At 41.3% G+C, this 22,575-nt stretch overlaps 1 protein-coding gene across 1 annotated transcript in view; it reads right to left on the bottom strand.

Moving 5' to 3' along the window:
* The window catches only part of CACNA2D2 (calcium voltage-gated channel auxiliary subunit alpha2delta 2), a 731,412-nt gene extending 709,391 nt beyond the window's left edge, over positions 1–22,021 (bottom strand). Inside the window, exon 1 of the mRNA XM_070735804.1 lies at positions 21,940–22,021. Coding sequence (XP_070591905.1) covers positions 21,940–22,020 — 81 coding nt within the window. The 5' untranslated portion in view covers position 22,021. The remainder of the gene's footprint in view (positions 1–21,939) is intronic.
* Positions 22,022–22,575: the final 554 nt, after the last annotated feature.

Below are 22,575 nucleotides of genomic sequence, written 5' to 3'. Positions count from 1 at the left end.
TCTGAACAGGTTTCATTTATATGTTTTTCAGACTGATCCTGCAATTAATTGCCCCTACCTGATGATGTCTTTTAGAGCAGGGGTCTAAAAAGCCAGCTTTGCTGGCTGAGGAATTCTGGGAGTTGAAGTCCACAAGTCTTAAAGCCGCCAAGATTGGAGTCCCCTGCTTTAGAGCACTGAATGGTCACTTTTAAACCAACATGTAGAAGTGAAATAACATGGAAGTACCACAGGAAACCCCAGTCCCATACTGTATCTATAGTTATATAAACAGTTGCTTTAGTCTGGCAAGATTTATTTCCCATGAAGAACAAATAAAGGAAGCTGCTCAGGAGTAACTTCACATGTGATTCTTGATTTTTAGGACCTGACGTTAATAGAGAAAAAGACATATTGCAAATCAGTTATGTACACATTATGAGATTATCCTTAATTTACTTGAAAGTATTTGGTAATCAATGACTCAGTTGTTGAAGTGTACCATGTTTCACTTCAAAATCAAAACTTACAAATAGTATCATGGCCGCTTAAAAAAAAAAAGCTTGTACTGTATTGAAGTACAAATATAGAGAATCCACAGTGCCAGCTTTGAGAATACATAAAAAAAAAATATGCTGGCAAAATAATTGCTTTTTGTATAAATGTTCCTTTTTTTTTATTAAATAGTTTTGCCCAGCATGAAAGTCTCTCTTTTAAAAGGAATAAATTTACTGCATGCCAATTTATTCATAGCTTGTAGATTTAGCATAATAAAATCCTCCTAAGGTAAATAACCGATAAAAAGAGCAAATAGGTAGCATTTGAACCCAGGAGTTGCATTTTCTTGACATGGTGCTCTAATGCAAAACAGCAGGAACTTTAGAGCTTTGGGCACATGGAGTCAAGAAATAAATCATTCTGGGTGGGGGAGAGCTCTGTTTCTAAGAGGCTTAGTGGTAAGAGTTGCAGCAGACGGTATCAGACTATGAGATCAAAGGAAAGCATAACTGATTCTTTTCTTGGCTTTGTAATTGGTCCTTGCAGCTAAAGTGCAGTGGTTAGAATGCAGTAATGCCCACTGTCAGCAGTTCAATCCTGACCAGCTCAAGGCTGACTCAGCCCACCATCCTTTTGTGGTCGGTAAAAAAACTCAAATACAGTGGTACCTCAAGATACGAACTTAATTGGTGACGGGAGGAGGTTCGTAAGGTGAAAAGTTCGTAAGACGAAACATTGTTTCCCATAGGAATCAATGGAAAAGCAATTAATGCGTGCAAGCCCAAAACTCAGAAACCCGGAAGCCGGCCGCCACCACCGAAGGAGGCTTGAGCCTCCCTTTGCCTCACGCTGCTTCGCCCTGCCTGTTGTCCTGGGTGAAGTGCTGGGGGGAGGGAGTCAGGAAGGTCCTCCTGCTCCCCCCCCCCCCCAGCCAAAAACACCCGCTTGAGCCAGGATGACAGGCAGGGCGGAGCAGCGTGGAGCAAAGGGAGGCTGAAACCGCCGGCAGCTTCAGCTTCCCATTGCTCCGTGGGAGCGGCAGACCGCCTTTGTATTTTTGGCTGGGGGGGGAAGCAGGAGGCGCAGGATCGGGCCAGCGGGGGGCGCGCCGCGAGGTAGCAGGTTAGCATCCTGGGCGGCTGGGCGGCGGGCGAGGAGGCGCGGCCGAGCGGACCTGGCTCCGGCTCCGGCTAGACCTCCAGCGAGGATGGGGCGGGCAGTGGGCGCGGCGGCAGCAGTAGGGGCGAGGGTGCGTCCGATTCGGGGCTGGCGGCCCCCAACGCAGTGGGGAACATCAGCGCGGGAGGCAGGAGAGGACCGGGCGACTGGAGCAGCAGCGCGGCTTCTTTTTGTCTGGGAGGGAAGGTGAAATGCCGGCGGCTCTAGCAGCTGCTACGAGCGGCATTTCACTTTCCCTCCCTTGCAAAAAGGCCAGCATTCTGGGATGATAGGGCTGGACTTCCCAGGCGGAAGGCGTGCCCCTCTCCGTGGCTTCTTTTTGCCTGGGAGGGAAGGTGAAATGCCAGCGGCTCTAGCAGCTGCTACGAGCGGCATTTCACTTTCCCTCCCAGGCAAAAAGGCCGGGCGAGGAGGTGGAGCCCGTTTCTTTCCTGCTGCCACTACTCTCCTTGAAGGTTTTCCCGACAAAGCGCTGTGCTGGGCTCCAAACTGGTGCAAAGTTCTCCCTGCCTCCTCTGCGGCCACCTTCCCCAAGGAGCCTCCCAACCGCAGAGGAGGCAGGGAGAACTTTGCGCCACTTCGGAGCCCAGCGCAGCGCTTTGTCGGGAAAACCTTCAAGGAGATAAACGAGCTCCGAAGTGGCACAAAGTTCTCCCTGCCTCCTCTGCAGACGGGAAGATCTTTGGGGAAGACGGCCGCAGGAGGAGGAATAGGAGGATAAGCTGCAGCAGCCCCCGCCCCGCCAGCACAAAAGTAACCCCGCCCCCTGGGCAGCAAGAAGGCTCCTTTGGGAAGGCGGCCGCAGGGGGAGGAGCTGGAGAGGCAGGATAACTTTGTGCCGCTTCGGAGCCCGTTTCTTTCCTGCTGTCACTATCTCCTTGAAAGTTTTCCCGACGAAGCGCTGCACTGAGCTCCAAACTGGCGCAAAGTTCTCCCTGCCTCCTCTGCGGCCACCTTCCCCAAGGAGCCTCCCAACCGCAGAGGAGGCAGGGAGAACTTTGCGCCACTTCGGAGCCCAGCGCAGCGCTTTGTCGGGAAAACCTTCAAGGAGATAAACGAGCTCCAAAGTGGCACAAAGTTCTCCCTGCCTCCTCTGCAGACGGGAAGATTTTTGGGGAAGGCGGCCGCAGGAGGAGGAATAGGAGGATAAGCTGCAGCAGCCCCCGCCCCGCCAGCACAAAGGTAACCCCGCCCCCTGGGCAGCAAGAAGGCTCCTTTGGGAAGGCGGCCGCAGGAGGAGGAGCTGGAGAGGCAGGATAACTTTGTGCCGCTTCGGAGCCCATTTCTTTCCTGCTGTCACTATCTCCTTGAAAGTTTTCCCGACGAAGCGCTGCGCTGGGCTCCAAACTGGCGCAAAGTTCTCCCTGCCTCCTCTGCGTCCACCTTCCCCAAGGAGGCAGGGAGAACTTTGCGCCACTTCAGAGCCCAGCGCAGCGCTTTGTTGGGAAAACCTTCAAGGAGATAAACGGGCTCCGAAGTGGCACAAAGTTCTCCCTGCCTCCTCTGCAGATGGGAAGATCTTTGGGGAAGGCGGCTGCAGGAGGAGGAAGAGGAGGATAAGCTGCAGCAGGGAGGTTGCTGGGAAGCCCCCCAGCCCGGCTGTCACCTTTTAAAACAGCCGGGCGGCTTTCCAGGAGCCTCCTGCAGCCGAACGCCAAACCCGAACTTCGGTGTTCGGACGCGCGGCTATTTAAAAAGGTGACAGACAGGCTGGGGGGCTTCCCAGCAACCTCTCGAACCCCGAACTTTTGCCGAACTTCCGGGTTCGGGGTTGGGGGGTGCTGGGAAGCCCCCCCAGCCCGGCTGTCACCTTTTAAAATAGCCGTGCAGCTTCCCAGGAGCCTCCAAACGCCGAACGCGGAAGTTCGGGTTTGGGGTTCGGCTTCGGGAGGCTCCTAGAAAGCCGCGCGGCTATTTTAAAAGGTGACCGCCGGGCTGGGGGGGCTTCCCAGCACCCCCCCAAACCCCGAACTTTTGCCGAACTTCCGGGTTCGGGGGTGAGGGGGTGCTGGGAAGCCCCCCAGCCCGGCGGTCACCTTTTAAAACAGCCGGGCGGCTTCCCAGGAGCCTCCGAACGCCGAACCCGGAAGTTCGGGTTTGGCATTCGTACCTCGAAAAACGTTCGTAAGAAGAGGCAATTTTTTTCTGAACCCCGGGTTCGTATCACGAGTTGTTCGTAAGACAAGGGGTTCGTATCTTGAGGTACCACTGTACTTTGGCCATCTAATGAGAAGGAAGAACACATTGGGGAAGAGTCTAATGTTGGGAAATCTTGAGGGCAAAAGAAGAATGGGACGACAGAGAAGGAGGTGGCTGGATGGAGTCACTAAAGCAGTAGGCATCAGCTTAAATGGACTCTAGAGGATGGTAGAGAACAGGAAGGCCTGGAGAAAAGTTATCCATGGGGTCATAATGGATCGGACATGATTTCGCAACAAAAAAATGAGAATCCAGATTGTTGGGGACAATATGCTGATTCTGTAAACCTCTTAAGTGAATGTTGTAAAGTATAGTGGTACCTCTACTTAAGAACTTAATTCATTCCGTGACCAGGCTCTTAAGTAGAAAAGTTTGTTAGTAGAAGCAATTTTCCCATAGGAATCAATGTAAAAGCAAATAATGCATGCAAACCCATTAGGAAAGAAATAAAAGCTCGGAATTTGGGTGGGAGGAGGAAGAAGAGGAGGAGGAGGAGGAGGTGGTGGTCACTGCCCAGAGAAAGGAAAAGGCTTTGTTCGCTCTGGACTGCCAAAGCCTTCTTAAGTGCAACCAAAAGGCTCCTGTGGCAGCCCAGAAAAGCCCGAGATGGGCAGGATTAAGGGCAGGAAACTGGCCAGGCTTTCGTGCCACTCTCAAATTTCCTGGGAAATCTTTCTGGGCTTGGGTTCTTAAGTAGGAAATGGTTCTTAAGAAGAGGCAAAAACAATCCTGAACACCCGGTTCTTATCTAGAAAAGTTCTTAAGTAGAGGTACCACTGTACTATGAAGTGGTATATAAATCTAAGTCTAAGTGCTCTTGCTATCCTCATTCTACAAAAATAGCTCACTCTTTATGTATTATTTATTTATTTATTTGACTTATATGCTGCCCAATCCCGAAGGACTCAGGGCGGCCTACAACAATATAAAAAATACAATTACAGTAAAAAAAGAAGTCAAATATAAATATTAAAATAACAGCCCAGTTAAAATACCCATGACTCAAACAATCTAATCAACACATGCATACCATTCAATACAATTTGGCTATGACAGATGTAAAGTTCATGGCCCCCAGGCCTGCCAACAAAGCCAGGTCTTCACAGCCTTTTGGAAGGCCAGTAGGATGGGAGCAGTAAGGACGTCGGGGGGAGTTGGTTCCACAGAGCCAGGGTGGCCACAGAGAAGGTCCTTCCCCATGCCCCCCCCCAACCTGCATTGCTTAGTCGACGGGACCTGGAAAAGGCCAATGCTGTGCGATCTTATTGGTCTCTGGGAGGTATGCGGGAGGAGACAGTCCCATAGATAGCCCGGCCTTAAAGCTATGTAGGGCTTTATAAATAATAACCAATACGTTGAATTGTGACCGGAGACTAATTGGTAGCAAGTGCAGCTGAATTAGAAACACATTAACTGAATTAGAAACACATTGTTTGAAAATATAGTTGGGCTACCAATAGGGAATAAAATATTTGGTTTGGGCTGGCAGAAAAATGTAATTTATCAGCAACCATTAACAAGTGTGTTCTCTGGGAAGACAAAAGAAAGCAGAATGTTCACTAGGTATGATCATTTACTTTTTCATACATTTCTATACAAGACATTGATTGATGACTCTTAATGGAGCCAATCCATGAATCCTTAAAACTACACATTTTGTTCAGAAGGTGCAGAATTTAGCAACCTCCGTGTTTTAATCACAATTGAGGAAAGAATGTGATTAAAAAGGGAAGGCTTTGAAAACTGGTGATGGATTTTTTTAAAAATGTATTTAATCCTCTTCTTTCAGCAAAGGGCATAATGCATAATCTCCTCAGAACAACCTTGTATGGTAAAGACACAGAGGTTGGCCTATGTTTATCCACTGAATTTCATGGCTCAGAGATTTTCAGTCTTAATTCTAGCTATGAAAATATCTCCACCAAATTTTTAATAGCACACGGCTGTGGTAGAACTGTAACATCCCATCATTAGGAAAAAAAAGTGAGCAAAAATGAACAACTATAATCAAGTATTTGTATAAAGGCAAAAGCACTAAATCTTCCTTCATGCAGAGCTTATTTTTCTTTCAAGATTTAAATTAAGTGTACAAGAATTTTTTTAAAAAAGATATGCATATGGAATTAATGACATATATAATGGCATCCTTCTTTAATCTCTTATTTATTTCTTTAATCTCTTATTTATTAACTATATTTGTGCCAGAGATTTTACGTGACTAAGAATATTTTTTTAAAAAACCCAATACATGCGTAATGTAAAATCCTTGCAAATAAGCTATGTGAGTCACAAATTCCACCAACTATGTATTAAGCATCTTTCTCCTGAGCCAGCTGAAAGAGAAAAGAGCTCAGGATATAAAACACAAGATATGCAGCATGAAGTTCCACTAGGAAGAAATTTCAGAGAATGGCAACAGCAACATAAAAAGCTGGCCACCAGGAACCCATCCAATGACAGTCCTGCAGGACTGGGGCCTTAAAATAGTTGATCATATGAGCTTCGGTAAAACAAGTACAGTGATACCTCGTCTTACGAACTTAATTGGTTCCGGGAGGAGGTTCGTAAGGTGAAAAGTTTGTAAGATGAAACAATGTTTCCCATAGGAATCAATGGAAAAGCCAATAATGCGTGCAAGCCCATTAGGAAAATCCAAAACATTAAGGCTTTTAAAAAAAGCGGGGGGGGGGGGCAGACTAAGCTGAGGTGAACGGAGTGGGGGGAGGGACAGTGAGAGGTGGCAAGAGGTGGCAGTCCCAATGAAGCCAAGGCAAAAAGAGCCTCTCTTGAGCTCCATGGGTCTTTCCCCCCCGTTTTTGCCCACCCTGTTCTGCTCATTTCTCCCACACCTTTCTCCTCTCTTGAGCTCCATGGGTCTTTTCCCCATGCAGTTTGGAAGGGGGGAGTTTGTCACTGGTATTCAAAGCATCGCTGGCAAAAATGAAGGGAATCGAGGAGCCTCAGGGAAATCCCGGCGGCTGCTCGGGTTCGTAAGGTGAAAATAGTTCGGAATAAGAGGCAAAAAAATCTTAAACACTGGGTTCGTATCATGAAAAGTTCATATGAAGAGGGGTTCGTAAGACGAGGTATCACTGTACTATTTGTTTCACTAGCTTCCAAGTATGAAGCAAATAGAAGCAATAGAATAACATGCATCCCAAAGTTGTTACTATTTTATTTGACTGATTGATTGATTGATTGATTGATTGATTGATTGACTGACTGACTGACTGTCTGAAAAAGGTTCACCTTAAAAAGAAGAGTTATCATTCTCCCAAGGAGATTTCTTTATTGCTCTTCACCTGGACACAATCTTGCCAAACTAAAGCATGCTACTACCCACATGGCATTTACTCTGGGAACTATTAGGAAGAAGCTGACTTTATCCTATTTTTCTCACAGTTCACTATCTGAAATTTTGCCCCTCCCTCCTCTGGAATTCAGACCCTCCCTCCTGGGAATCCAGCCTACATTTCATCACAACAGTCAAATGACAGAATTTTAAAATATAGCACATTATTAACATGTGTGTAGGGATTATACCATTAATATTGCACAGCAGGAGCCAAACATTTTGGACTTAAATATGTTTACGTTTACCAGGGCTTTTTCTAAGTCTAAAAAGTAGGGCTGGTATTGAGAGTGCATATTATCTCAGGGTTTTTTTTCAGGGTAGATTTAATGAGATGCATTAAAACATGAATTGTTTCTGCCAGAATCTTAGATAAAGTCAACTTGGCTGTTTATGACTATTCTGCAGTGTCTAAGTTTATGCCTTCCCAATATTGGTCAAATGTCATCAAGTTACTGTCAATTCTTAGCACAGAAACAGGGTCTCTTCAGTTAATATGTTCTCAACTTGGCCTTTTAGGTCCCGGGGGGGGGGAGGCTCTTTGCTATTGGAATTGAGTTACTATTGGCCTGTTCTTCTCTTTCCTTCAACTTTTCCCAATATTTTGGATTTCAAAGAAAGCCATTATAATGCATCTTTTGGAGAACTCATATCCATATATAGGACATCTGCTTAAAAAGCAATGCATCTCAAAGTGTTCTTACATTAAACTAATCAGCCTGTATTCCACAAATACAGATTAATATCCTGCTGCTATAAAAAAAATTAAAAATTCCTTTTTTCAATTAGAAAACTAGTACTGTATAGCTTATAGAAGGTGACAGTCCCGTATATAGATGGCCCGTTCTATTTTTTTGAATTATACTTTAAAGTGATAAAGCAAATTATCTTTTTCACTTCTCAAGACTCACATTGTATTCCAGTCTTGTTACTCTTTATGCATGTTTAGTTTTATTTTCATAGATACATAGAGTTCTATGGTTGTGGAAGTCAAAGCCATACAAATATTCACTTTGGTAAATTAGTAAGCAAATGGTATTTTTATCCTTATATATTCCTGAATATAAAGGAGTATACTCAACTAAACTGATACATGCTACTACACAAACTTTGCCACAATCCATAGCATCACAACTCCTTCACCACTATAAATAATTTGCAAAATTATGAATTAAAAAGAGCATATCTTACAGGAATCTAATATTAATTTTTCATAGGTTTCAGTGGTAAATGTGGTTGTCAACATTGTTGTTCCTCCTTTAGCAAAACAAACAAGCAAGCAAAAAAGGAAAATGCTATGTCCTTTCTTATTTATAATTTACAGTGGCACATTTGTATCAAGTTTCATGTACCTAAAAAGATAGCAATGATGGAAAATACATTATTTCAGTACTAATTGTTGCCACCTGAGACTATGCTCAAGTAGTCTACTATGTAATATTTCTGATAGTAATACAGTGGTCCCTCGATTTACGCGTTCTCGATTAGCGCGAAACGCTGCAACGCGGTTTTTCAAAAAATATTAATTAAAAAATAAGTCCGCGTTTTTTTCCCTACACCGCGGTTTTTCCCGCCCGATGACGGGGAGGACTATTATATACAAAGTTATTATATAATTCTTGTTCCCACAATTGTTTTCCATCCTTGATATCATATATTCTGATAAAATAGGATCTTTGTGGATTGTCTTTTACAAGGCAAGCTACACCACAGCATTTCTTTGACCACATACCATAGCATTGCGCTCCGCTGCATATATCTGGACCACCACAGAGCACATTGTCACGCATTTCTTGCCGAGGAAGCCGAAGAGGCTCTCGTTCTCCTGCGGGGTGAGCAGCAGGGAGCCCACGTTGGAGACCCTCCGCGACGGCGGGGGCTGCTGCTGTTGCTGCTGGCTGTTGTTCATGGCGGCCGCCGCCGGCGCCCGGCCGGGATTGCCAACCTTTCCGCCGCTGCCTCTCTTAAGCTCGCCTGGGGGCGGTTGGGGGGTCGGGCCCCGCGTCTCCTGGAGGGTGGCGGCGCAGCAGCCTGCCTCCCCCGCGCTTTACTGCGGCCGCATCGGGGCGGCGACCTGAGGGGGCGCCGCGAGCGGGTTGCGGAGCGGCGGCAGCAACTCCTGAAGGGGGCTCCCGCGCGAGCCAGACGGAAAATCCTCGCGCCTTCCGCCCGCTCTCCCGACAGGCACTAAACTTCCAACTTCTCCCCGGCGCCGGCCGTGCAATCCAACATGGCAGGGAGCGGAGGCGCGGGCGAGACCAAACGCCGCGGAAAGCAGAGGGGAGGACACGGGGTCGAGGCGCCTCGGGCCGGCCAGCCCGCATCGCCGCTTCTCGGCCCGGCGCCCCTCGGGTTGGACTCTCTTTCAGCCGCCGCCGGTCCGGAGAGCGTAGGCGAGGCGGCCCGTGGTTCACCATCCACATCCTCCAGTTTGTTGTTCTCATGGCGCTCTGGCAATTCTCCATTCCTTTCGTCCTTCAGAGCTTTTAAGAATGACGGTGAGCGGGGCGAATCGGGCGGGCGGGGGGTAGCGGCAAGGAGCCCGGAAAAATCACCATTGCATTGCCAGCCTCCGAATTTGCGTCGCTCCACCTTCTGCGCATGTGTGGCCAGGGCGCGCATGCGCAGAAGGTTTTTTACTTCCGCATCCAGTATAACGCGGAAATCGGTTAGCGCGGGAGGTCTTGGAACGTAACCCCCGCGCTAACCGAGGGATCACTGTATTTATTCTATAGAGTATTACACAGGCTGAGATGGCTTTATAATGATTACTGCCACAAAGATTGAGACTTTGTGATACTTTTAATTCATTACTTAAGTAGTTTTCTTCCATCTTTGTGATATAGAGATGCCAACATATATTGTTTTTTTTTCAACTTGGTGCTTCTAATACAGCTTACTCTACCGAAATATCCAGTCCAGGTAAGCCCTTTTCTAAGAACTATTTTCATATTTCCAGACCTCTTTTAAGATCTGCCAGCGTAATACTATTTAGATCAGCAGGAAATACATTATTTACCTCTTCCATTTTCTCCTTTATCAAAGTTAGCAGAAATATTAATCTGCTTCCAAATGAAAATATGCAGTGACTGAAGGGGAAATAAAATCTCCTCCCTCAAAAACCATTCTTTGTCTCCACACTGACATTCAAGGTCTACTGGGAATAAATTACTCTGCTTTCCTAATTAGTTTGCAAGCCACCTTCCCTAGAATGCAATAAAATAACCTGCCTAATCTTTTTATCAAGAATTGTCTAGATCAACTTTAATTAACCTAGTTCCCTCCAGCTATGGTAGGAGTAAAACACTGGAATCTTGAAGGATACTACTTTGGGTAAGGATGTCTAGATGTAAACTTGCTTTGTTGATTTTGAAACTATCTTAAAACTATCTTTTACAAAATAAAGCTAATTATAATTGCAATCCTCTGAATAAATACTGGAAAACAACTTCCCATAATATTTGTGAAAATTCAATTAAAACAAGATGAATCAATTTTAATTTTTTTTCACTGTGTTCATCATAAAAGTAAATTAACTTGGATAGCACAGTTTATCACCTACTGTACACCCAGCAGAAACATATTAATATCACAAGGAAATTTCCTATCATATATTTTAGTTACCATACAATATGGTCAGAAGAAAAAGCCTAGTATTATAAGCTACAGCCACTCGGCCGATTAAATCCATTCCCTAAACAAGGAATCAAATAAGATGGGAGGTCTTCACTTCTTTCAGAAATTGCTGCCTGCCAAATTAGTGTTAGGGTTTTTTGTTTAACGTTCAGTTGGAATCTGCACTTCTGGAATGTCAATCCTTAATTTTGTTCTAAAATAATAGGGAACAGGTATTGGCCTTCTTTTGGGAAGCAACATTTTAAGTATTTGAAAAGTGCTATCATAGAATTAAAAAACAAACTATGACACAACTCTAAGTAATGCCACAAAATTATCTCATCTCCTCTCATCCATTACTCCTCAAATGCCTCTAGAAGATCTCTTCTTACATCAATTTCTGAAAGGCCAAGAGGGTGGGCAGTTGAGGGGAAGATTATTCCATAGTGTAAAGATTACCTATAAAACCCAAGCATCTTGACTACTCAGTAATAGACAATATAGGGAGTATGCATTGGATGGCTCAGTTTCATAAGGAGAAAGCATTACAGTGATCCCTCGAGTTTCGCGATCTCGAGCTTCGCGAAACGCTATATCGCGATTTTTTTAAAAAAATTAATTAAAAAAAAAACCACTTCCGCGTTTGGCTTCGGGAGTCAGCTGGGAAGCGGCGCGGCTGTTTTAAAAGGTCGCAGCCGGCCTGGGGGGCTTCCCAGCACCCCCCCAAACCCCCAACCTGGGTCTTCCCGGCCGCCCATGCAAAGGGGAAACCCTGGCTCCTCGCTGATGCCCGCCGCTTGCCCGCCCGCCAGCAAGAGGGGGAAGACCCAGGGAAGGTTCCTTCGGCCGCCCAGCAGCTGATCTGCTCGGTAGCGCAGCAGCAGCGAGTAGCCGAATCAGGGTTTCCCCTTTGCGTGGGCGGCGGGGAACGCAAACTCCACCATCTACGCATGTGCGGCCATAGAAAAAAAGGGCGCACATGCGCAGATGGTGTTTTTACTTCCGCAACCCTACATCGCGAAAAATCGATTATCGCGAGGGGTCTTGGAACGGAACCCTCGCGATAATAGAGGGATCACTGTACTCCAGTGCTCATATAAGACTCCATAAATTAAATCAGCACTTGAAATTACAGCCAATGTTGTCTACTGGGAACCAGTGTAGGCCTTACTTACAATACAAATAAAGAAGACTGTGGCAAATTTCAGGTGTCAACACATGAGCCGCTGCATTTTGGCTCAACTGTAGATTTGTAGTGGTCTTCAAAGAGCCCCACATATACACAATGTACATTGCCTTTTTAATAGTATGACTCACCACTACCAGTGCTGGGTTGCTTCCTCTTCAAACCAGTAGCGGTGGCAGTAGGAGGTTCCGCCCACCCACTCGGAATGCTCAAAGTGGAGTGGGGGTATGTGACCAAAGCAAAATGAAGTAGGGCAATTATTCCCTAGGGTCTAGAAACTATATTTCTGTTGATGCAGCTTAAAATTGCATTTGACTACCTTGCGGTTGCATCACTGCTGATTTATAAATTGCTGTGATTGCATCACTGCTGTTTATAAATCAAATGTTATTACAATATATTCTTTATAAATACCATTGCCAGGTCAAATATCCCTACCCTATACCTAAGCACATGGTGTTTCTTAAATGAAGAAGTTCACACTTATCTCTGTTAAATTTCATTCTATTGTTTTGAGCCTATTCTAAGTATTGAGATAATATTACATATTATTTTTATCTTCTGCGATATTGATTATTCCAACTAATGCAATGTCGTCTTATAATAATTTCTTCCATATCTCTATCCAATATTCTATTATTCAGTAATAAAATTATTGAAGAATAGAGAAGATAGAACACAGTTCTCTTACAGCATCCCCTGATAATCTCTCTTCAGTTTGATAAGGCACTAAACAGTACTCAACGAGAGCTCATCAATTTTGCAGCTATCTATGCATCTGCTTGATTGTTATGCCATCCTGCTCTCATTTAAGTATCCTGTTAATCAGAATATCATCACATATTTAAATACTATGTTGAAGAAATCAAGATATTACACCCCACAATCTATTAAGCATTCCTACAGTTGCCAAGAAAGTTATCTGGTTTTTAAAAAGTGAGATAAGATTAGTTTAGAAGACTTGTTCCTGACAAATTATTCAATGTTGTTGTGAGATATCTAAAGCTATGTTTGTTAATATGGATAGCCATATTAAGTCTTTAAATTCATAAATAATTGGGGGAAAACAAGAGTGGAATCTGAATCAAAATATGAGAAGTGTGCATGTACATAAGTATGTGTTCTATAGTTTTTATATTTGCTACAATCAATAAACGTTCAACAGTTTTCAACTCTCATCAATATAAAATCATAAAATGTTTATTATATAAATGTAATAGCTGAAATCTTTTTAAAAATCATATATGATAAATGCTGATGTTTATTATTATTCAATGTCCCCTGGTTTGTTGTTATTTTTGTTGTCTATTACATTATTTTAGTCTGGTCTGCCTCTTTGATTTAATGTTCTGTTTTTATGTTTTTCCTGGTTTATACACCGCCCAAAGTCCACTGGAGTTGGATAGCCAATGACTTTTACTTATACACATGCGTGCACACACACACACACACACACACATACACACACACACATTGATATACTGTAGAGCCAGTTTGATGCTGCAATTTCACTGAGGCTTCCCTCGCTGGGAAACCCCACCTCCGAATTTCCGTTGCCAGCGAAGCACCCGTTTTTGCAATGCTGGGATTCCCCTACTGGGATTCCCCTGCAGCAGAAGTCCAGAGGTGGGGTTTCCCATGGAGGGGAGCCTCAGGGGAATCCCACCAGCGTGAAAATGGGCGCTTCGGTTGGCAAAAGGGGTGACTTTTGGGATTGCACGCATTAATCACTTTTCCATTGATTCCTATGGGAAACATTGTTTCGTCTTACGAATGTTTCACCTTACGAACCTCATTCTGGAACCAATTAAGTTCGTAACACAAGGTATTACTGTATTATCTTATTCAATAAACTAAGGTAAAAATAAACAGTGCAGGGTCTTAACCCAGCTATTTACTCTTTTACTCTTTGTGATAATGACACAAAATCACTGAAACTGTTATCTCCTGATTCCAGAATAACTCAGCATTTTTTTTGCCAGAATAAATCTATTAAATGCTACATACACTGGCATCTATATGTCTTCTTTTCTTTGGCAACTATTACAAAGTACAAGGTATGCATTTCTAACTTCTGAAAACTGAAGAAGGGGCACATGGCTAATCTTTCCATGGACATATTTTAATGTATTATGTATATACACTACTTCATTATGCAAACATAATAAATACTGGAGCATATGCTTTCCTGACATTCTTAAGGTGGATGACAGTAGAAATCTAAGTGAAAAGTGAGGTGGGAGAAAACCAAGATGAAAAAGTGAAAATTTTCCAATGGCTTTTCACAATCTTGTACAATACCAACAATTAACACCACAAACCATCAACATCTTCCTATCCAGAGAATCCTTGAGAAGGATTCTGTAGGTGGATAAAAATGCCAAATCCAGTCTGAACATTTGCTAGGATTTGTGACAAACCACAATGTAAAGTCAAAAAACACAAAGACCAGCAAATATAAATAGAATGATTGTGGCAAAAGTAAACAAAGATAGCACCAGTAACAACTGATGCACCACTTGAATACAATTGGCATTGACAAAAATCACCATCAATCAATTGCAAAAGGAAGCTTTACTTGAATGAGCTTATATTTTGCAACAATGCCTTTAGCACCATAAAATAACAATATATTTTTGTTTCTTTAGTAAAGTAATTTATTAAATTTAAGTGCCACCTAACTGCCAGTGACTCTAGGTGGTTCACAACTGTGAAAATAAATCCAGAGAGGAATAAAGGGGCATCCTTGCCATAGGCCTGGGCAAAGAGCCAGGGCTTTATGGTCCTTTAAAATACCAAAGGGTAGGAATTTTTCAAACTCTGGAGAGAAACTCATTCCAGATGGCAAAAGCTCTTATAGAGAAGGTAAACTTCCAGCATTCCAATAAGTGGCATTGTTTGATTAATGAAACCCAGAATGCATCAAATCTGCCAGATCAAATAATTCAGGTTGATACTATGGGAAACAGGTGGACTCTCAAGTAACTGGGTTCTATGCCGTATTTGATGGATGTTTTTCTTCTTTTAATTAAGAAGGAAATGGCAAATCAACAAGTAATAACTAGGAACTCTTTATTATTCAGCATGGATACTGAAGCATAAACAGAAAAGAGAAATGGAAAAAAACATATATCTATTTATCAAAGCAAAGAATATTAGGACAAATACAGGTCAATGCAAGTTGGAAGCACTAGATTGCAGAAGACTAATGTAGGTGAAGAAAGCAAATCCCACTTCAGCACTAAAATGTGAAAGGGATAATTTTAGTGGAGAAAGATAAAGGAGCTCATGGGGTTTTTTATTCCGCTAGTCATCACTGACTTTAAGGGGAGCGCATCTCCATTTCATTGAGTCAACATAGTCCAAAGACGTTTCTACAGTCATGTGGCCACTATGGCATCATGCTGCAGTCTAGAGCTTCTGCCGAAACAAGAAGCACTGTTACCTTCCCACCAAAGTGGTACCTATTTATCTACTCCCATTTACATGCTTTCAAACTGCTAGTTGACAGAAGCTGGGCCAACTAACAGGAGCTCACCCTGTTACAATGTCGCATGGCATTTTGGTCTTGAACCTAGGCTGTTGGCTTTCTAGCTGATAACCCCGGTGTCTTAATATCAGTGTCTATTTGCTACTATTTGCAACCTCCTACCATGAAATAAATGCTGTCATTTAGGGAGCTCAGTGCCTGCTACTTTCCCATGGAATCATACCACATGGGAAACTTTATTGTGATTAGATTAGTGGCCAATATGATAATCAAACAATTCTGACAATGAATAATACCCTTTCTATAAATGAAATGTTGTATCCCATTTATTGCATGGGTTAAATCTGTCTGCCTCCACATATACAAGTTATAATGTCATTGCGTTCTTTTGCATTTTTTCATCACAGTGGTAAAATGAAATGTCCCTTCTCAATTCCTAACATGTGTTATCTTATTCATAATTGCTGATAAATGTTTTATTTTTTCCGTTTTACTTGACAAATGACATGTTGTAATTTTACTCATCATTTTTCTGTCTGAGAAAAGTGGGAGAGAAAACCACTGAGTGGATGACCTTTCCCCTGATATATTAGCTTTCTGAATGCAAACATAGCTACATTCAAGTTTCAATGAAAACAGGAATTCTCTTGTCCTTCGTTTGTGCTACTGTCAAGGAAAATTGTTACTTGTTCATTGTATGAATTGATCTCAGCAATAAAAAAACAATCCTGGAATTTTCTGCCTTGGTCCAAATCTATCATTGGTGGGACTGATTAGAAAAGACATGGAGGCTATTTCTGGAAGACAGTCCAGGTAAATCAATACAGCAAGCCAGGAGTGTGTATGATATGGTACAATAAAAAGAACAATGAGGACAAATAACCATAATCTGTTGTGCAGAAATCTGATATTCAGTATCCCTCTCCAGCAACTATCTATTCAATGTATCACACTATAATAAAAAATATGATACTTGATTAGTTTCATTAGTTTTTTAAAAATATACTTTCTTAAGAATTTTGCCAATAATTACATCACAAGAAAAACAATATCTAACTTTAGGTTTGCTACAGTAGAAATTTCACAGATCCTGAATCACCACTGAAAAACTGAGTGCTCAAAAGCAGCTTTAGATATTCCTGATTGTTTAAAACAAGACTAATGCACTTGATTCTCAGCTGTCTAGAACAAAATTTTAATATTCATTTCAATGACAAAATTTAAACTTTTCAAAAATCCATAATTTTACTATTTAAAGCAGTGGTTCTCAACCTGGGGGTCAGGACCCCATTGGGGGTCGAACGACCATTTCACAGGGGTCGCCAAAGACCATGAGAAAAGACAAACTTCCCATGGTGTTAGGAACTAAAGCTTCTATTCTGGTGCCTTGGAACCCATTTTTACAATCCGACCAATCAGTCATTTACAGTGGGGGTGTCTCTCTGACCTTCCCACCAATCAGCTTCAAGCTCTGTTGGGAGAACTGGCGCTAGACTTAGGGTTGGGGGTCACCACAACACAAGAACTGCATTAAAGGGTCGCGGCATTAGAAAGGTTGAGAACCACTGATTTAAAGCATCACCTTAAAAATATTCAGAAAGTATGAAGAAGAAATTAATGTAATTATGATGAATCTACATTGATACATCATTGTGTTTGGTAAGAATTTCCCTTAGTATCAGATACAGGTAGTCCTCCACTTAAGACCACAATTGAGCCCAACATTCTCGTTGCTAAGTGAAACATTTGTTATGTGAATTTTGCCCCACTTTAAAACTTTCCTTGCCACAGTTGTTAAATGAATAAGTTAGTAACAGAATTGTTAAGTGAATCTGGCTTCCCCATGGACTTTGCTTGTCAGAAGGTTGCAAAAGGGATCCCATGACCATGAGGCACTTCAACCATCATAAATATGAGTCAGTTGCCAAGTGTCCGAATTTTAATGACATGACCATGGAGATATTGCAACGGTCGTAAATGTAAAAATCAGTTGTAAGTCACTTTTTTCAATGCTTTTAAAACAGTCACTAAACAAACTATTGTAAATGAAAGGTTTCCTGTAATATCTATCTCATTCTGCATTTCTGGTTTGAAGGGCTTAATTAAAATCAGGGTAGACATTGCTTTGTGAGCTGAATCAATATTACAATTGTATCTGCTAAGTGAGACCAGTTAGGCTAGTTAAAGACCTAGTAACTGAGTTTACACGACATATTAAACTCAGGTTAACAAACACAATGGCTGTGTTCACGTGATATGTCAGGTTCAAGCAGCCAAACTATGTAATGTTTTAGCATCATGACTTGGCTCGTAGCACAGAATGTAACAATGGCTAGTTTTCTACACCAAACTGCAAACATTTTACCTTAGTTTAGCATGTTACTTAAATACAATGTATCAGGCCAATCTGAATAATCCTTGGTAGTGACCATGGTGATTCTACACAAGCCCATACTCCTATGATACACAAGATTAATGGTAATTACTTTGCCTCTGTGATTGTCCTTTATCATCTAAATTATGTTATTTACCTAGGAATGGTAACAGATGAATCTAATCTAATCTTGGAATAATATCATGTCAATATAATATAATCTAGAAGCATCAGAGAATTGCAGGGTCACCAGAAAATGATTTGACAGGGAACAAACAAACACCCTAATTCCAGATCATGCTCCCAGTGGTCTAACACAAAACCCAGATCAGGCTTAACACCATTTAGGGCCCTGGATAACCTGGGAAAGCCCATGGCTGTCATAGTGGCCTCAGATCCCACACCCAGGGATGGCAAGTTAAAGTCCCCAAAGAGTATAAGCCTGGGGAGTTCCACTACCAACCCAGCCACAGAGTTAAGGAGTTCAGTTGTGTAGCAAGGGATATTGCTACATAACAGGGTGGTTGGCACAATAGAAACAATCTGAGATGAGCACTAGAACCCAACTTAACAAATGGAGTCTTGAACCCAGTAATCTGAAATTCATCCAAGAATGACACTCACTGTACCTCTATATCTATCCTGGTGTTTTGGCTAATAGGCCTTTCTGCCCAGGAAAAAGAGTCAAAAATATAAATGAGCATGGCAGAAGGCTTATAGAAGTGATGGTGAAAATATTACTTATTTGCCGTTCAGTAAATGATAACTTTGTGATGAGCCATCTCCATTTGATGGAAATTCTTCTAGCATATTTACTAAGTCTGCACTACTATTACTATTAGTTTTTTCTTATCATTCCTATCACCCATTTCCTCCCACTTATTACTGTATGACTGTAACTTGTTGCTTGTATCCTTAAGATTTTTATTAATATTGATTGTTTCCTCATTGCTGATTTGACCCCTATGACAATCATTAAGTGTTGTAGCTCCTAATTCTTGACAAATGTATCTTTTTCTTTTATGTACACTGAGAGCATATGCACTAAAGACAAATTCCTTGTGTGTCCAATCACACTTGGCCAATAAAGAAATCTATTCTACATGCTAAATATTCCAAATCTGCCCACCAAAGTTGGTCAAACATCTGGTTTATGTCTAATTCTGTTGGATCCCGAAGAGAAGACAGACAGCAGATATTCAGAGTCAGAAAATCATTTATTTATTAAGGATTCTGTCTCTTCACTAGACTGTCACTAAGACTTTGACTTGGAATCATGATATGGCATTCAGTTGATTGTGAAAGGCAAGTTGTGACAATAAGGAATAAAAGAACAATTTCTGTTCCATTTTGATCTCTAGTTTCAATTATCCTTTTAATGAATACTGAAAATCATTGCAGTTAGTTTGAATCACTTCAGGAATTTAGTATGAGACTGACACATGGGAACTAGGCTTATCTTGATTACATCACTGATCAACTCTTTTTGGCCTTGGGATCCCTTATATCTCCATTCCCTCTTGGTACATGACTCTGTACTTGATTATAAATCACTATGAGATATTATCTTTAAAAAACTCTCAGGATGGTATAGTCTACATGTGACATAACACTCTGATACTATGTATGCCTGGTATTTTAAAAAAATACAGAAAATTTATAAAATTTGGAATATCTTTTTCTTCAAAACAATTTATAAAACAGAATCAGCATTTTGCTTTTCAAATATGTGTCTCTGCAACTATATATACGGTATATATTTCAACTACTTCTGTCCATGAGCTGTGAAACCATTCAGAACATTATGTTCTTATTTCTAAGAACCACATATACAATTTTCTAAAACCAGCCAGCTTAAGTAAAGTTTACTGTCATATGTCAACGAAATAGCCTTTCACCCTACAAATTCCACAAGTCTTTCACAGATGCTCTTTCTATGGAATTTGATTTAACTAGTCTGGAAATGAGTACATCTGCTCTATTTTTCTTACTGCCATCAAAATTGGAAGCTTGCAAAAATAAGTCAACAAACCACGTTTGGAAGTAAATGTTGGCAAGCATGGTTTATGCTTCTTGGAAATACAAGCAATTCCCAAATAATCAGCAACATTTCCTTTTTTCTGGAAATGATTAAAGAGTAGAAATAAATCCTTTGCACCAGCGGTCATAGAAAGCACTCTGCAACATTACATTTTCTGTAGCCATATTTCTGATAATAAATTTTAGGTCTTCTGCAGCAAAACAGTTGTGAAATTTTAATGAAAAACCAAAGCATAGCTTCAGATCCACAGCAGGCACAATGAGAAAAAATAAGAAACAATCCTTTCCCCAGAAAAAGGAGCAGGAAGTATTATTGTTGTCTGGTGGTTGCTCAATACCTAATTAGATCTGAATTAAATAGAGGCAGCTCACTTTCTCAGAAAAGCTTGTTTGTTTCCCTCTCACACATGTAAATTGATACAGACCAGTAAAGCATAAGAAACACAAACTGAACTCAAAAATTGCAAATGATGCTCTGGAACATATCTGTGAGTTTTAGACCTTTACCTCCTTTGACATTAAGTAGTGCTATTTTTAATCCCAGAATGTAGAAGACTGAATCACAACAAAGAGAAAAAACCTGAGTCCTAGAGCAGTAAAACAGGTATCATGTCTCTGACTTTGTTAAATATATTTTTATTGAGGACTCTAAGGTTTCTAATAATAATATTTCTGTTTGAATTTGTTCTTAATGTTATATACATATATACATACACACACACATATGCAAAGAGTATGCAGCAGCTGTCAAAAAAACCCAATGCAGCCTCAGGCTGCATGAACAGAGGGATAATATCAATATTATGTTAAGTATTAGTACCACTTTGTAATGCCCTGGTAAGACCGCACTTGAAATGTTGCATCCAGGTTGGCTGCCATGATATAAAAAAGATGTTGTGACTCTAGAAACAATGCAAACGAAGATAAAGAGGTGAGTGGAGCCTAAAGCATATGAAGAATGGTTGCAACTGGGTACTAGTGTTAATGAAAGAAGGATTAGGTTAGACTAAAAGACCTCTAAGGTGCCTTCCAACTTTGTTATTCTGTTATTCTATTCAGACTTCAAAAGAGCGTTCACCTTAATTTATTCTCAGTATTGAAGCAACCTTATTGGTTTGTCCTTACAAACCACAGTACTGACAAAACACAACTATTTGAGTTCAGATGTCAAGAAAAACTCTGGTAAGGTTTTACTGTAGAAATTCATCTAGTGATATGGACTTGGAGGAGGACAGGGTGATTTTATGTACTTGAAAGCATTATATCTATTGGCACCTCCTTCAATCAAATATGCCTTTCTCTAAAATCTTAAGATAATTGCACAGCCACCTAATTCAGGGCTATATCTGGGCTCCAAAAATGTAGTCAGCAACAAACTTTACCTTTTTGCTGCTACCTAATGGACATCTGGAGTTTTGCAGCCCTGATACCATAGTGTTAGCTTTAATATTGTACGTAAAAGTTTCCACTGTCTTTCTTATTGATTCAAAATAGAAGGTGAGAACAGGAAATGGGAAGTGTATCGATAAAAGTAAATAAATAATAAGCTGGGAATAATCAGTAGCTATTAATTAGAGATCACCATTTCCCACTATTTCTGAAATATACCATTGTAAAATAGTATACTTAAAATGAGGAGAACTAAAAGATTTCTGTGACACTACTATCAAAGACATAATGTTTGTTTTTTGGTTTAGCATAATATGCAAACCTAAACTTTAAGGCTTAATATTATCTGTAAACTAAAACACTATGGCTTGTTTAGCAAATCATGGATAACAAACATCGGCATAGCTTAGTATAGTTTTAATTGAATAAGAAAACACAATGCTGCCAAAAAACATGTTATTCAGACTACCTAAAAGAATATAGCTAAAAATAGGCACCATTTTTTAAAAAAATCATGTAAAAACAGGATATCAAATCAAAATTCACTATAAAAATAATTATCCTGATTATCAAAAGTGTTAAACATCGATACTAATAAAGAAAGCAAATATAATGTTAGGGAAAAAAGCAAATGTTACCTGTCTGAGCTGCTTAACATCACCAAATATCTTCATCACTCCATCAATCTCACGCTCTAGCCTTTGAGCCCAATTCTGCATTCTGCAAAAGAAAATTTGGAAGGTAAAGTCAGTGAAAAGAATGCGGTTAAATAAAGCACTTACATCATAGCTAACATCCTTTGTTCTTATGTTCAGAAGATCCAGCATGTCTGCCTCCCAGGCAATACAGGTTTACCACAATGACCCCCCTGTCAATGATTTTTTCAGCTTCAACCACAACAATATACAAACACGATTCAAACTTAATGTAAACCGCTCCAAACTCAACTACAGAAAATACGACTTCAGCAAACAGAGTGATCAATGCCTGGAATGCACTACCTGACTGTTTTCTTCCCCAAACCCCAAAAACTTTAACCTTAAACTATCTACAGTCGACCTCACCCCATTCCTAAGAAATCTGTAAGGAATGTGCATAAGCGCACTATTGTGCCTACTGTCCCATGTCCTATTGCCTAATTTACCTGTACCTACTTTACTAATGTTTATGTTTATACCAAAACATACTACCTTATTCATACTTGAAAAATAAACACAACAGCCAGAGGCCCTCAGGCAGTTGGAGGAGGCATCTGACAGTCATTAGCTACCTAT

Source organism: Erythrolamprus reginae, chromosome 2 (assembly GCF_031021105.1).
Source record: "Erythrolamprus reginae isolate rEryReg1 chromosome 2, rEryReg1.hap1, whole genome shotgun sequence".
NCBI lineage: Eukaryota > Metazoa > Chordata > Lepidosauria > Squamata > Dipsadidae > Erythrolamprus > Erythrolamprus reginae.
This window is presented reverse-complemented; position numbering and strand designations above follow the sequence as displayed.